This window comes from Sander lucioperca, chromosome 6 (assembly GCF_008315115.2).
Source record: "Sander lucioperca isolate FBNREF2018 chromosome 6, SLUC_FBN_1.2, whole genome shotgun sequence".
Taxonomy (NCBI): Eukaryota; Metazoa; Chordata; class Actinopteri; order Perciformes; family Percidae; genus Sander; species Sander lucioperca.
Genome location: NC_050178.1, coordinates 35,239,784 through 35,251,833, shown reverse-complemented (window position 1 = coordinate 35,251,833; position 12,050 = coordinate 35,239,784). Strand labels below are relative to the sequence as shown.

Genomic DNA, 12,050 nt, shown 5'->3' with positions numbered 1-12,050 from the left:
AGTAAGCTGCACAATGATCACTGTGGCAGGGTTTCCAGTAAGTAACACTATCATATGGACTGCTTACAATGCTTTCAGCACAGAGATGTCTTCAAGGCTGAAAAACAGCTGACAAAGCAGAGAGAGAAACAATTAGTGTTGCAGCCAGAGGGTCTTACCCATTAAGCGCTATAAGCAAGTGCTTAGGGACCCCTAGAAAAGATTTCAAATTTTTAATGAACATGAGACAGTAACGTAATAAAAAATGTAATTTCGCAAACACTGATAGAAACTTATAACATTTCGTGCCATTTTTGCCAGCAGATACTGACAAAACAGTAAGCTCTGAGACAGCAAAATGGACAACTAAGGTAGGCTAAGTAGGTAATTTAATCTGTCCCTTACAAAACAAGCACTCCCAGGATTCTGTGGTAAAAAAGAATATAACATATTGCCATTGTATTAGTTATTACGTATTATCATAAGTTAAACAAAATTAATGAATAAGACAAGAACGGAATTCTACACAAACTGGCATAAGTATCTTCACAAGCTATGCTTCCAACAGTTTACCAGCACTGCAACCTGTGATTTAAGTAAAATAAATTACATTTGGAAGTCGGTTCAGGAAAGTGGTATAGTTCCTTTCATATTGCAACAGCCATATGTTATACGGATGAAAGGTCACTGTAAAAATTTGCATTGCCAGACCGATCTTCACAGCACTGTGGAGTAAGGTCTGGCCCCTCCAAACATACACTCCTGGATAGGCGAGAAAAAAAAGTCCCTGAGATGGACCATTCATATGGGTTAGGAGGTAATAGACAAATACTGTATTAACTGTAGTCTCTTTAAAGGGGCTGTATTCAAAATACTGAACAAAAAGTGGGCTGGGATTGTCTCCTCTTATGAGTACATTATGTGTGCTTAAACTAATATTTACAATACACAAGTTGGTTCAGTGTCACGTGAAGAGGCAACAATTTACAACAAAATCCGGCCCCCAAAATTCTAGGGCCGGCCCTGATTGCAGCATTTGTGGAATGTACATTATACACACTCACACACACACACACACACACACACACACACAACATTGCTTCACTAAGACATAGTGGATATAGGAGACATCATGTTCTGTTGCAAATGAATACTCTGAATTGATTTTCATCTGAGGTTTCTGCATTAGATTTATGATCCTTCTGTGTCAGTCACAATGATCTCTCTCATGGGATGTTATTTTGCTGAAGTTGCTCCGACTTCCAAGTTATTAAGGGGGTGGGGGGGTTGTCACAACAGTATGTGCTCTGTGTAAGGCCATGAACATACATGTGGCTGGTATGCAAGAAGGAGAATGCTAAATAAAGTAGTTTTAGTGGTAGGTTTAATCAAAATTTAAACCAAAATGCAGTCATCTCTAAGAAAATAATAGGATTAGTACTGTTTCAGGTGCAGGTAAAATAATCAAGAACCCAATTTTTACTGTGGATGAAATGTTATTACAATGATATGAAACTGATATGGATCCTTTTTTTCAAATTGAATAAGGTTCATTCAGGCTGTTTATTCCAATAAGCTATTAACATGTTTAGTTATGTTTTCAATATATACAGTCGCTCACTGTCGAGGCTGACACTGTCAAACACAACAATTATTCTGGCAAATGTCTCAATTACAAAGTCAGGGAGCTGAAAAGTGCTGTACCATGTGACTTGTAAAGAAGAAATTTAAAAAGTATTTGCGGGGTATTTACTAAATTTTGGGGGGCAAAAAAACAGTAATTAATGCATTTAGTTGCTGTTTTTAAATTTGAAATGAGCTCAGATAAAAATGCATACAGTAATCACCACCTTGTGCCAACAAAAAACACTATTGCTATTATAAGTACAGTATATTTATATTGTGTGTTTGTGGGTTTTTATTTGTTCTAACTTCTCTTCTACTTTCTTAATTACATTGAAAACCATGACTGACCCGTCTGTTTACTGTATAACTTAGTGGAAGGCAGGATCAGTACTCAGGAAAACATGGAACATTTAGCTTGAGGCCCCTCTACAGGCCAGAAATATTATTGCTGGCGAGTGTAGACCGGTTTGAATTGACTGTGGAAGACATCTTTGTGCAGACTAACAGGCTTCACAGGAAAAAAATCAAGAATCTGTAGCTTCCCTCAGGGACTGTGGCTGTTCAGCAAAGATACAAGTACTGTTAGCAATGTCAAATTCCTCAACAATATTGCAAACTATTGATCAACTGTGAATAATAACATAACATGATGTAATACCAAAAAACACACAAAGGCTAAATAGCAGAATTTAGACTGAATGTGACAGATAAGGCTGTAAAAATGTTGCCGTGGCTCTCTCTCTTTGTTTTTCTCACACACACAAACACACACACATAACTCAAAATGCCAGGATTTGGGATCAAAGTCAGCGCTTGAGAGAGAAAACCAATGGAAAACAGATTGGCACCTTGGCTGTGCGTAGGCAGGACATACTGTAACTCTCTGTTAGCTCCCAAAACATGACGGCAGACACACATATTCTTATAAGCAGGTCTTTTCAGAAGCAAATATGGAAGAAGACCTGGGACGTAAAGAAAAACACTGTACACACCTGTATCAGCAGAAAATAAGACCACACTTTCATCTGTCATCTGGTTGCTGTAAATTTAAATTCCATGCACCTGTGGAATGATTATTAAAATCACGGAACATAGAACCGTACATATTTTGCTTTACACTTATTTTGATGCCAGATTTTGACAGATGCAGAAAGCAATATAGGCAGAGGTTTACACGGCATACAAAGAAATATATTCCAGGTCCCAGCAGGAATCACTGTTTTTTTATCGGTAGCCTTCTAACGGTTCCTTAAAACGAAAAAAAGTCATAACTTCACAACATGACAGATTAAATAAAGATTAAAGATGTCATTGCTGAAATGGCCGCAGCAAATTTTGCTATCATGTCAGTGACCTCCCTCCCTAGAATTCATATTATCAAGGGTGGTAGCGAGGTGTAACCTAATATACGGTCAATTCTGTTCATTATTATGTAGAGTCCATTATCAACAAAAGTCACAAAAAACATTTTTTTTCCATTTTCTCCTTTGCTTCCCACAGATGAGCATGCTTGTCTTCACACTGCAGTGTTTGTAATCTCCCCTAGCACACCACACACCACCTCCAGCTGAAACACACCCACGCATGTAAAGTTAATAATGTTTCCGAACTGCAGGACATGTAATGTTTTTTGGGAAGGAACTTGTTTTGGTGGAGCATGTGTACGTAGGGAGGCGAGCTCTGGATTTCAAATGTCTGTCGAGCGTGTGATGAAAATTTGACTTAAAAAAAAGATGAAAGTAATTTGATTGTCGGTTCTAGCTCGAAGTTTAGAATGCCAACACAAAGAAAGTGGAAGGTGAGGGACATCCGGCCTAAATGAGTGAAATCCTTTACAGCGTTGTGGAGGAGGGTTTGGCAATGCAAGACTAACCTCACAGTAACATGTGTCCAGCACACAGTAACCTAAACTTTACTCACATCAAAATAAACAGCACATGATATACAGTAAACTCTATAACTAACTTAGAACTATATACATTCCTATATAGTTCATGGTAGCAGTCATTATTTTTGTTATGACAATATGCACTACAGTCAATCATCATCATACAATCATCCATAGTTTTCTACTGTGTGTGCCACAGTCATGAGTCTGTTTTTCAAAGGTTTGTGTCATACAGAGAACAAATTTCAGCAGGTCAGAAAAGGACAAGTCTTAAAGGTCACCCTCTGTGATACAATGATTTCTAAATAGCCACAATAGGGTGAACAGTTATAATCTATTAAAGTAAAAACAAGATAAAGGAAAGGGGTTAAACTAGCTACAGCTAAAAAATAAAAATACCTAATCTAATTTACTATTTAAATGCAAAATACACTGAATATATAACTTATTTCTAAATGAATTAAAGCTTTTTCATAATTAATTATTTCTCTAGTAATCATTGATAGAAAAACTTGGACATAAACAATAATACTATAATTAAAAACAATAATGCAATTTAGGCTGCTCAGTGTATGTTTAGGTAGTGTGTTAGTGATGTGGTCCTTACTATAATTGTAAACAGCAGTACATTCTATAATCACTATAACATCTTTTATTTTTCCTGATTTCAGGCCTCTTACAAGTAAAGGATCAGTCAGTATTGTCATACAGGTGCGCTGAGGACATCCTGAACAAGCATACAAACCACACCCTTTATATCTAATTCTGCACTACATTGGAAACAGTGAAAATAAAAATGTTGAAATCAAGGTTTTGACTTTAAGAACTCAATTAATTTGTACACAATTGACTTCTCGGGCTGTCTGTGCTTCACTGCCTCTGGACAGTGTCCCATTGTCAGTTTTTGAAAGCACACTAACACACTACATAGCTTAACACAATAATCAGATCTCTCTTGACAAGCATCTAGCTACACTGCTATAAGCGTATACGGCATAACTTCAAGTGGACAAAGATATGTGTCGACATAAGCAACATCCGTGTAGACATGGGTGTCAAAATACTGTGTTAACTCATTTATGAATGGAGTAAAATGCATCTCAACAGCAGACAGCTACAAATACTGTACATGATGACAGCTTGTCAAATCACTATCAAAGACATTCACTGACCCACTACATCAACAACAAGCAATATCAGTACTGATATGTTCCCATATGTAATCATAAATGTCACAATATAACTGTAGGCCATGTTGTCGTGAACACAACACTTTATAAAAATCTTAAAAAATCTCATTTAAAGCTGCTATAATCAATGTTTTTATATTGACGATGGATGGCATAACTAAGTGCCTAATTTTGTCACTTGCAGTGATGAACCCTAAGATCATTTTTTGGTGGACACCAAAAAAGGAAAAAAGGAAAGGAGAGTAAATATTGGACTTAGCATTTGTCGGGTTGTCACAAACACGACTCTGAAATAATGCTTATGTTGCTCTGTATGGATGTGTAAATGGGCAACTGTTTGCTAACACATGACCACAGCAATTCCAGTAGGTGATATTGTGTCAGTGTTGTGTCTACAGCTTATCCCATTGCCCCCAAGAGACCAATCAATCATTCAATCAATCAATTCAAACTATTGTCTTTGTCACATGTAATCATATGAGGTACAATTCCAGTGAGATGTAATCCCATCAGCTCCTTTAACTTGTCCATGATTCATCATAAAGCAGAAGCAGTGTGCTTGTGTAGGATCCTAGTGGCCTGAGGGTAGATATTCTTTAAACAGAGTAGGGCACCACCTATTGTGTGTTCAACCCAATGAACCAATCTCTGCAGGGCCTTGCGGTCCTGTTCGGTACTGTTTCCGTACCAGGCAGTGATGTTCCCTATCAGGACTCCCTCATGATGCAGGAGTAGAAATTGCTCAGTATTTGAGTGGGTTCCCGGAATTTCCTCAGGCGTCTGAGGTGAAACAGTCTCTGCCTTGCATCTCTCACCACTGAGTCAGTATGCAGCGCCGAGGTCAGACCCTCGGTAATGTGGACACCAAGGTACTTGAAGCTGTCCACCCTCTCCACCGAGGACCCGTTGATATGAGGCTGTGCTGTTGTGTTGTTATAGCTGCACATTCGCCTTTAATACATTTGGCTTTTACAGTGAGAAAAGGCTGTTGCCTGGGTGGTTTTGATCTTCAATGATTCTCCAAGCATTTTTTCCATATTGCATTTAAGTACTCTATTAGAAGATTTACACAGCTACATTTTCTTTATTTAGTTGGGGATATACTATGATATTCTATGACAAAAAAGTCAATTAATTCAGCTTTCATAAAACTGAGACAAAATTCTGTATTTAAAATAGACTTTTAGTTTTATGGCTATCAGGTACCTAAATGAATGTTTATGTTTCCCTATGTGCTCTGCATCATTCCCACAGTTATCCTCTTTCATGTATTCGAACTGGATCAAACTGCTGCTCTTTGGGAGGAATGTGTCATGGGATATGTACGAGCATGGAGGCTCTATCTTGTGCTAATGGAAACAGCTGCTTTGAGTGGCCTATTTATGAGCACTTCATGTTAGTCATGGAGTGCTCTCCAAATGTATTGGCTATTGCAGCTAGCAGCAAAACAGCACAGCTTCAGGTGAGTTGATGCTGTTGAATGCGAGCTGGAAAATAATATGATTCATTATTCTGGTAGGGAAGAAAAAAACAGCTGTCTCACAAAGCTAGAAATCAGATCATTTTAATGAAAAAATTAAATGAAAACTATATTAATACATTTTGTTTGTGTGAATTTTCAATACAAAGGAGTTTCATTACATTGTAAGGTAATCAGTTTCCTGTCACAAAGTCTACCTTGATCTGTAATCTTTCTAAGCATGCTTTCAAGTCGCCTAATCCCTGCACTCATTTCATTTTTCATCTTGTTCTCTCGAGTTTTGCTTTGGTGTGACATCAAAGAGGTGGCACTACAAACACGCTACAATTCTCTTTCAAGTAATGAGCGATAATAGTACAAGATTACTGCCAAACCTTATTTGTCCAAGTGCATTAGAATAACTGCTGAAACTTGGCAGCAGGCCTATTACATCAGAGGCACTGCTTCGAATTACACCTGCATACAGAAGATTGGTTTGACGGAAAAGGTGCATACTGCAAATCAAAAAGTGAAAACCCAAACAGTACAATTTATTTATTTATTTTATTTACAGGTTTTTTTTAAATTTTGCATTTAGGTGTTAATTTGTATGTCCATAAAGGTCATTAAAACTCCATGGAGAGCTGTGAAAATAAATGTATGAAAACAGCCCAAAAGTGTTGTTGACTAGCAACAATAAAAAAAACTGAGAAGAGGTTTGAGGTGAGATTGATATAGTAACACAGGATCAGGACCCTCCTGCTTGAACCCATCTGAATTTTCACTTTATTTCCCACCTTTTATGACACTTTACACATGTTTCAGTTACCTTGCAACAGGGTCAGTTCAGCCTGACCGCGTGACATGCTGGGCAGCCTGCAACACGGAGGGGGAATCTTCTATATTTAGTTGGAGATATACTATGACATATCAAACTACAAGAAAATGTCCCCGCAAGACAGGTTGTACTTCAAGGTTCAAAGGAGGCTTTTAAGTTAACTTGGGTGAAAAAGACATATTTTAAATAGGCCCGAGTCTGTTTTTGTAAATATTTTTTTTTTAACTTTCATAATTTAAAGGTTTAAAAGAGAGGTGGGGTATGAGGGTCTAATAGGCAACAGGTGTAGAGAATCTCAAGACATGTAATATGATCTTTTGGTTTGTGTTTACTTTAATATGATAGCTTTGACGCCAAATGTGGCACAGTCTGGAGCCATGGCATGGCAGTCCACACAGGAAACAGCGTGGCACTAGTCAGGTAACATGACAGCAGGAATAGCTTAATTCTGTCGTTAGCAAGATGAAAATAATCAAACGTGTGACATTTTCACTGCAGTTGCCAAGAAAGGGGAAGTTGGTTTTAAGTGCGTTGTTAAAGGGGCACTTCAACAATTTAGTTAGTGACTGATTTGAAAAGGATTTAAAAAACTGAAGCCATAAAGGATAAGATACTGTGACTTTGATTCCCAAGAATCGGTCAAGCTCAAAACCCACTAAGAAATATATATTCCCATAATGCAATTAAGTACTCTATTAGACCCTTGCTGCCCCCAAAAAATGGGTTATTTCCTCTTTAAAGGTTACATAGTCTTACTTTAAAACCCATTATACATGCGGAGTAGTGCTCTTTGCAACATGTCAACTGATAATAAAATCGGCTGGGTTGCCCTTTCACAGTAAAACATAGAAAAAAATGAAACAAAGGAAGGTTTGTTTATACAGTTAGACACAATCTTGATGTACAGCAGGAATTGATCTAGAAATGTGTTCAGAGCTAATTAATAAGGAGTTTGCTGTTATTGTTAAAGAGGATTAAAACATTGTAAATTCTCTGAGTAAAATTCCCAAGTCGTACTGTACATACCAAAGTTATGACATACACATTATAATAACAATGAAGACAAAATATCAATAATCAATAATATCAATGGCAGTCCTACATATTTCTAATAAGATTCTGTTTTGGGCATTTTTAGGCCTTTATTTGACAGGACAGCTAAGGACATCAAAGGGGAGAGAGAGGGGGGAATGACATGCAGCGAAGGGCCGCAGGTCGGAGTCGAACCCTGGCCTGCTGCATTGAGGACTAAACCTCTGTATATGTGGGAGTATTGGCAGAAATGAAAGTGGCTATTATTGTTCCTTTTTATATTGGAATATCATTTATTAACATCATTTGGTTTTGTCTTGGATTAAGTGGGTATTTTGATAAAGTTATAGACCGTTTACTGTCATCATCTAACTCTAGCAATGTTTTGAGCAAAAAACAACAGGGTCTTCGGGGGTCACAGCCTAACAAAACCTTGCTGTGGACCATGGATTCACTACACATTTGTAGTAAGTTGCCCTTTTTTAAAAATTCAAAGCATCATTGACGTTAATCACTGAAATGAACACATTCACCACATTGTATCATCCTTGATTGTTCATATGAAGAATGGTAAACATGAGAGAAAGTGACGTACAGATTGAAGTAAACATGAGGCGAGTCATAGTCCTTTCATTGGCATCATCCACAGTTTCCTGTTCAACTGTCTTATTTCTCTTCTCCCACTCTCTCCCATTCCACAACCCTAAAAATCCATCTGGAACACAAACAGAAGTACATTGAACACTCACATTACATAACATCTTTTAAATTGCATGTAGTGGTAGTTACCCACAGTAGACAAATCTGCCAGAGACATATTATAAAACGTACTATTTACTTTTATTGATACATAATAATGATATTTTTTTCTCACATAATAATGCACTATATCATACAGATTTCATATACGATGAGACTTTTCTCTTTCACCTCCGTGCTGCATTTTACATCATATGTCACGATTGCAGATTTGACACAAAATGCAATGCCTGAAACCCCAAAGTGTTCAATATTAAATAAACAAACGAGTTATTATGAAATAAATTGTCACATGAATACATTGTTTAAAATATATCATACAGATGCAATCATTTCTGAAATTATTTAAGAAATTATTTTATTTATTTAATATTGAACATTTTGGGTCTCCATAGCTTTGTACCACAAAGGGAGGTTATGGAAATAGATACTTAAAATACTTTTCTACTGTATAATTAAGCAAACAAGAGGACTTAACAATGACATTGTGAAATTCAAAAATATCACAATGAATTAGGTGTGTGTAGGTGGATATAATATTCTATCTTAGTAAAAGTAGTTTTGTGGCTATAATAACCATATGGTAATGGTCATGACATATACTGTCATACTGGCCAACCCTAGGAGTGTGTCTTACAGTGGTGAAATGAACGATGCAGGAGATAGCGATGATGAGGAGGCCGATGATGATGGAGGCAACAGCTACATAGAGAGCGTTCCTGCCCAGCCGCCTCGACCCATCATAGTCTCCATAAGCATAGCTGTTCCTAGACTGAGAATTAAAAAAAAATCACTGTTGCACATAAAACTTTGTCAATAAAAAATAATGAAACAATTATGCTGTGTGGCGGACAAAAAGCTGTATTACAGTTACTGATTATAATTCTGTGACATCGTATGATTTACAATTACTCTCTGACGTATCATCTGGTGTTTCCTGTGTTTCCCCGGAAGTTAGAGCAACTAGGAGGGTTAAAGGTTACATAGTCTTGCATTGCCAGACCTTTGCGCCAGCCGTTCCGTTGATTTCCTATAAGCTTTGATTTGCGCTGCGCTCAAAGTTCAAATTATTTCAACTTTGACCTAGTAGCCGCTGACCTTTCGAAAGCGCAAACAATGAGATAACAGCATGTCATTACCTAGCAACGGGAAATAGCTTCCTTGCCACCGTTGATGACGTTTACCTGCGCTGCGCTTTGCTCTGCGCCCTACCAAGTGGTGCGCAGAGAGCAAATCACGTATAATGTGTAGGCGGCTTAAACGTTATATGACACCATTGCCAGGAAACCAAATGTAATGGACTGTTACTTTGGATAAAATTACAGATTTCTCTGTTCTGTTTAAACATTGTTAAACATTTGGGATAATGTATAAGTAGGCTACGCAACTCAACAAAATATATTAACAGGCCTAGTCGTTTTTAGACATTTTACTGTAATGTAGAAATGTTTAACATAAGATTTGCAAAATATTTGTTTAACGTAAACACATTTTAGAAACTTTAACGTGTCATCTAAAGCTTTCTAACGTGTTGGGACCTGGTCCCATGCTTTAAAGGTCCTATGACATACTGCTTTTTGGATGCTTTTATATAGGCCTTTGTGGTCCCCTAATACTGTATTACATTACATTACATGTAATTTAGCTGATGCTTTTATCCAAAGCGACTTACAATTTCTATATATGTCAGAGGTCGCACGCCTCTGGAGCAACGAGGGGTTAAGTGTCTTGCTCAGGGACACATTGGTTGATGTATCGCAATGGGAATCGAACCCGGGTCTCCCACACTGTATCTGAAGTCTCTTTCCCGAAATTCAGCCTTGGTGCAGAATTACAGCCACTAGAGCCAGTCCCACAATGAGCTTTACTTAGGATGTGCCATTTCTGTGTCTGTAGCTTTAAATGCTATTGAGGAGGAGAGGGGGGGGCAAGGTGGAGGGTGGGGGTGTGGCCTTGACCAACTGCCACTTTGCTTGTTTGCAAGCCATGATGTCTCTCTCTTTCTCATGGGTGGGCCAAATTCTCTGGGCGGGCAAAGCAGAGAAAGGGGAGGTAACCTTTCCCTTTATGACCTCATAAGGAGGAGATTCCAGATCGGCCCATCTGAGCTTTAATTTTCTCAAAGGCAGAGCAGGATACCCAGGGCTCGGTTTACATTTCTAGCCACTGGGGGACTATTAAGGCTGAGGGAACTCACATTAATGTTAAAAAACCTCATAAAGTGAAATTTTCATGCCATGGGACCTTTAATGGTTAAATTGTATATTTGTTTTAATAATATTGGTAAAACAACACTAAGCAGGCCTGCTGGCAGATTACAAGTCTGGAAACACAACACATTGTTAACAGTCTGGTTTGTAGCTTGGCCACGAACTGAATATCATCAGTTTGCAAATCATGCTGTAAGATGATTCAGGAAATGCCATGCTTACCATGATAGAGAAGACCAGGGCAACAATGTTGATGGGGTATGCAGGACAAAAGCAGGTAAAAATAGTCAAACAAAGGTAGCTGCGGAGTGGAGGTGGAGGTGCCTGTTCCTCTATAGAACCACGGTCAAAAAATACACTCCCACTAAGGGAATTTTTAACTTGCGAATTAAGCACTCCGAGAGCCATTGTACCTGGCAGAAATGAAACACAGTCAGGGGGGGAAAAACACAAAAATTAGAAACAGTGAAAAGTTACAAACAAGCTGCAAATAACCAGAACCTGAAAGGACAAAAAAATCCAACTTGAGTTGAAATCCAAATTTTAACTAGAAAATGTTTGAAACCAGAAGTTGATAAAAAAGACTGATATGTTGTTGCTGATGGTTGTAGTCCTCTGTCAAAGCTGAAAATAGTGACGTTTGTGGGGAGAGTGGGAGCAGGAGAGAGGTGGAAGGGGATCACTAACCCGGCTGGCCTCCATCCAGCACACTGATGGCCCTGAGATGAAGTGTGAGGGAGCGACTCTGTTTACCACTGCTGGAATCTCATCTCAAAGAAACACACAACATGCTCAGTTCAGGTTCAACTACAGGTTCAGTGCCATGTAACTTCTATGAATGTTGTTAACAGAGTAAACCCTTTACAGCAGGGATCTTCAACAGGGGGGGTCCTCAGAGTCAGTGCATTTTATTTATTTATAGTGCAAATTATTGTTAATTTTTGAAAGTTTATTCAAAAAATTTAAAAGTCCAACATATTAGCAAATATAAATCCCCACTGGTAGGCACTAAGGCCATCCACAGATACAGTTCATCCTAAGGATTCATTGTGCCACATGTATGTTTAAC

The 12,050-nt window shown here is 38.1% G+C and overlaps 1 protein-coding gene across 2 annotated transcripts; it reads right to left on the bottom strand.

The window, feature by feature from the left end:
- Positions 1 to 7,568: 7,568 nt before the first annotated feature.
- LOC116034545 (transmembrane protein 233-like) lies at positions 7,569 to 11,655 on the bottom strand. 2 transcript variants are annotated; one of them, XM_031277261.2, is made up of 4 exons: positions 11,506 to 11,655; positions 11,204 to 11,394; positions 9,409 to 9,543; positions 7,569 to 8,727 (listed from the first exon to the last, which is right to left on the bottom strand). In XM_031277261.2, the coding sequence occupies exons 2-4, from the start codon at positions 11,387 to 11,389 to the stop codon at positions 8,716 to 8,718; spliced, it is 333 nt and encodes a 110-aa protein (XP_031133121.1). In that variant the 5' UTR covers positions 11,390 to 11,394; positions 11,506 to 11,655; the 3' UTR covers positions 7,569 to 8,715. The 2 variants fall into 2 exon arrangements, with proteins under 2 accessions (XP_031133121.1, XP_031133115.1); XM_031277255.2 differs by having other exon boundaries at positions 11,483 to 11,635.
- Positions 11,656 to 12,050: the final 395 nt, after the last annotated feature.

Excerpts from the sequence above, each read along its gene's own strand:
- LOC116034545 (XM_031277261.2), bottom strand. The coding sequence starts at position 11,389 with ATGGCTCTCGGAGTGCTTAATTCGCAAGTTAAAAATTCCCTTAGTGGG. Across the intron at positions 9,544-11,203 it reads CCCTGGTCTTCTCTATCATG|TCTAGGAACAGCTATGCTTA; the intron begins GTAAGCATGGCA and ends TTTAATTCTCAG.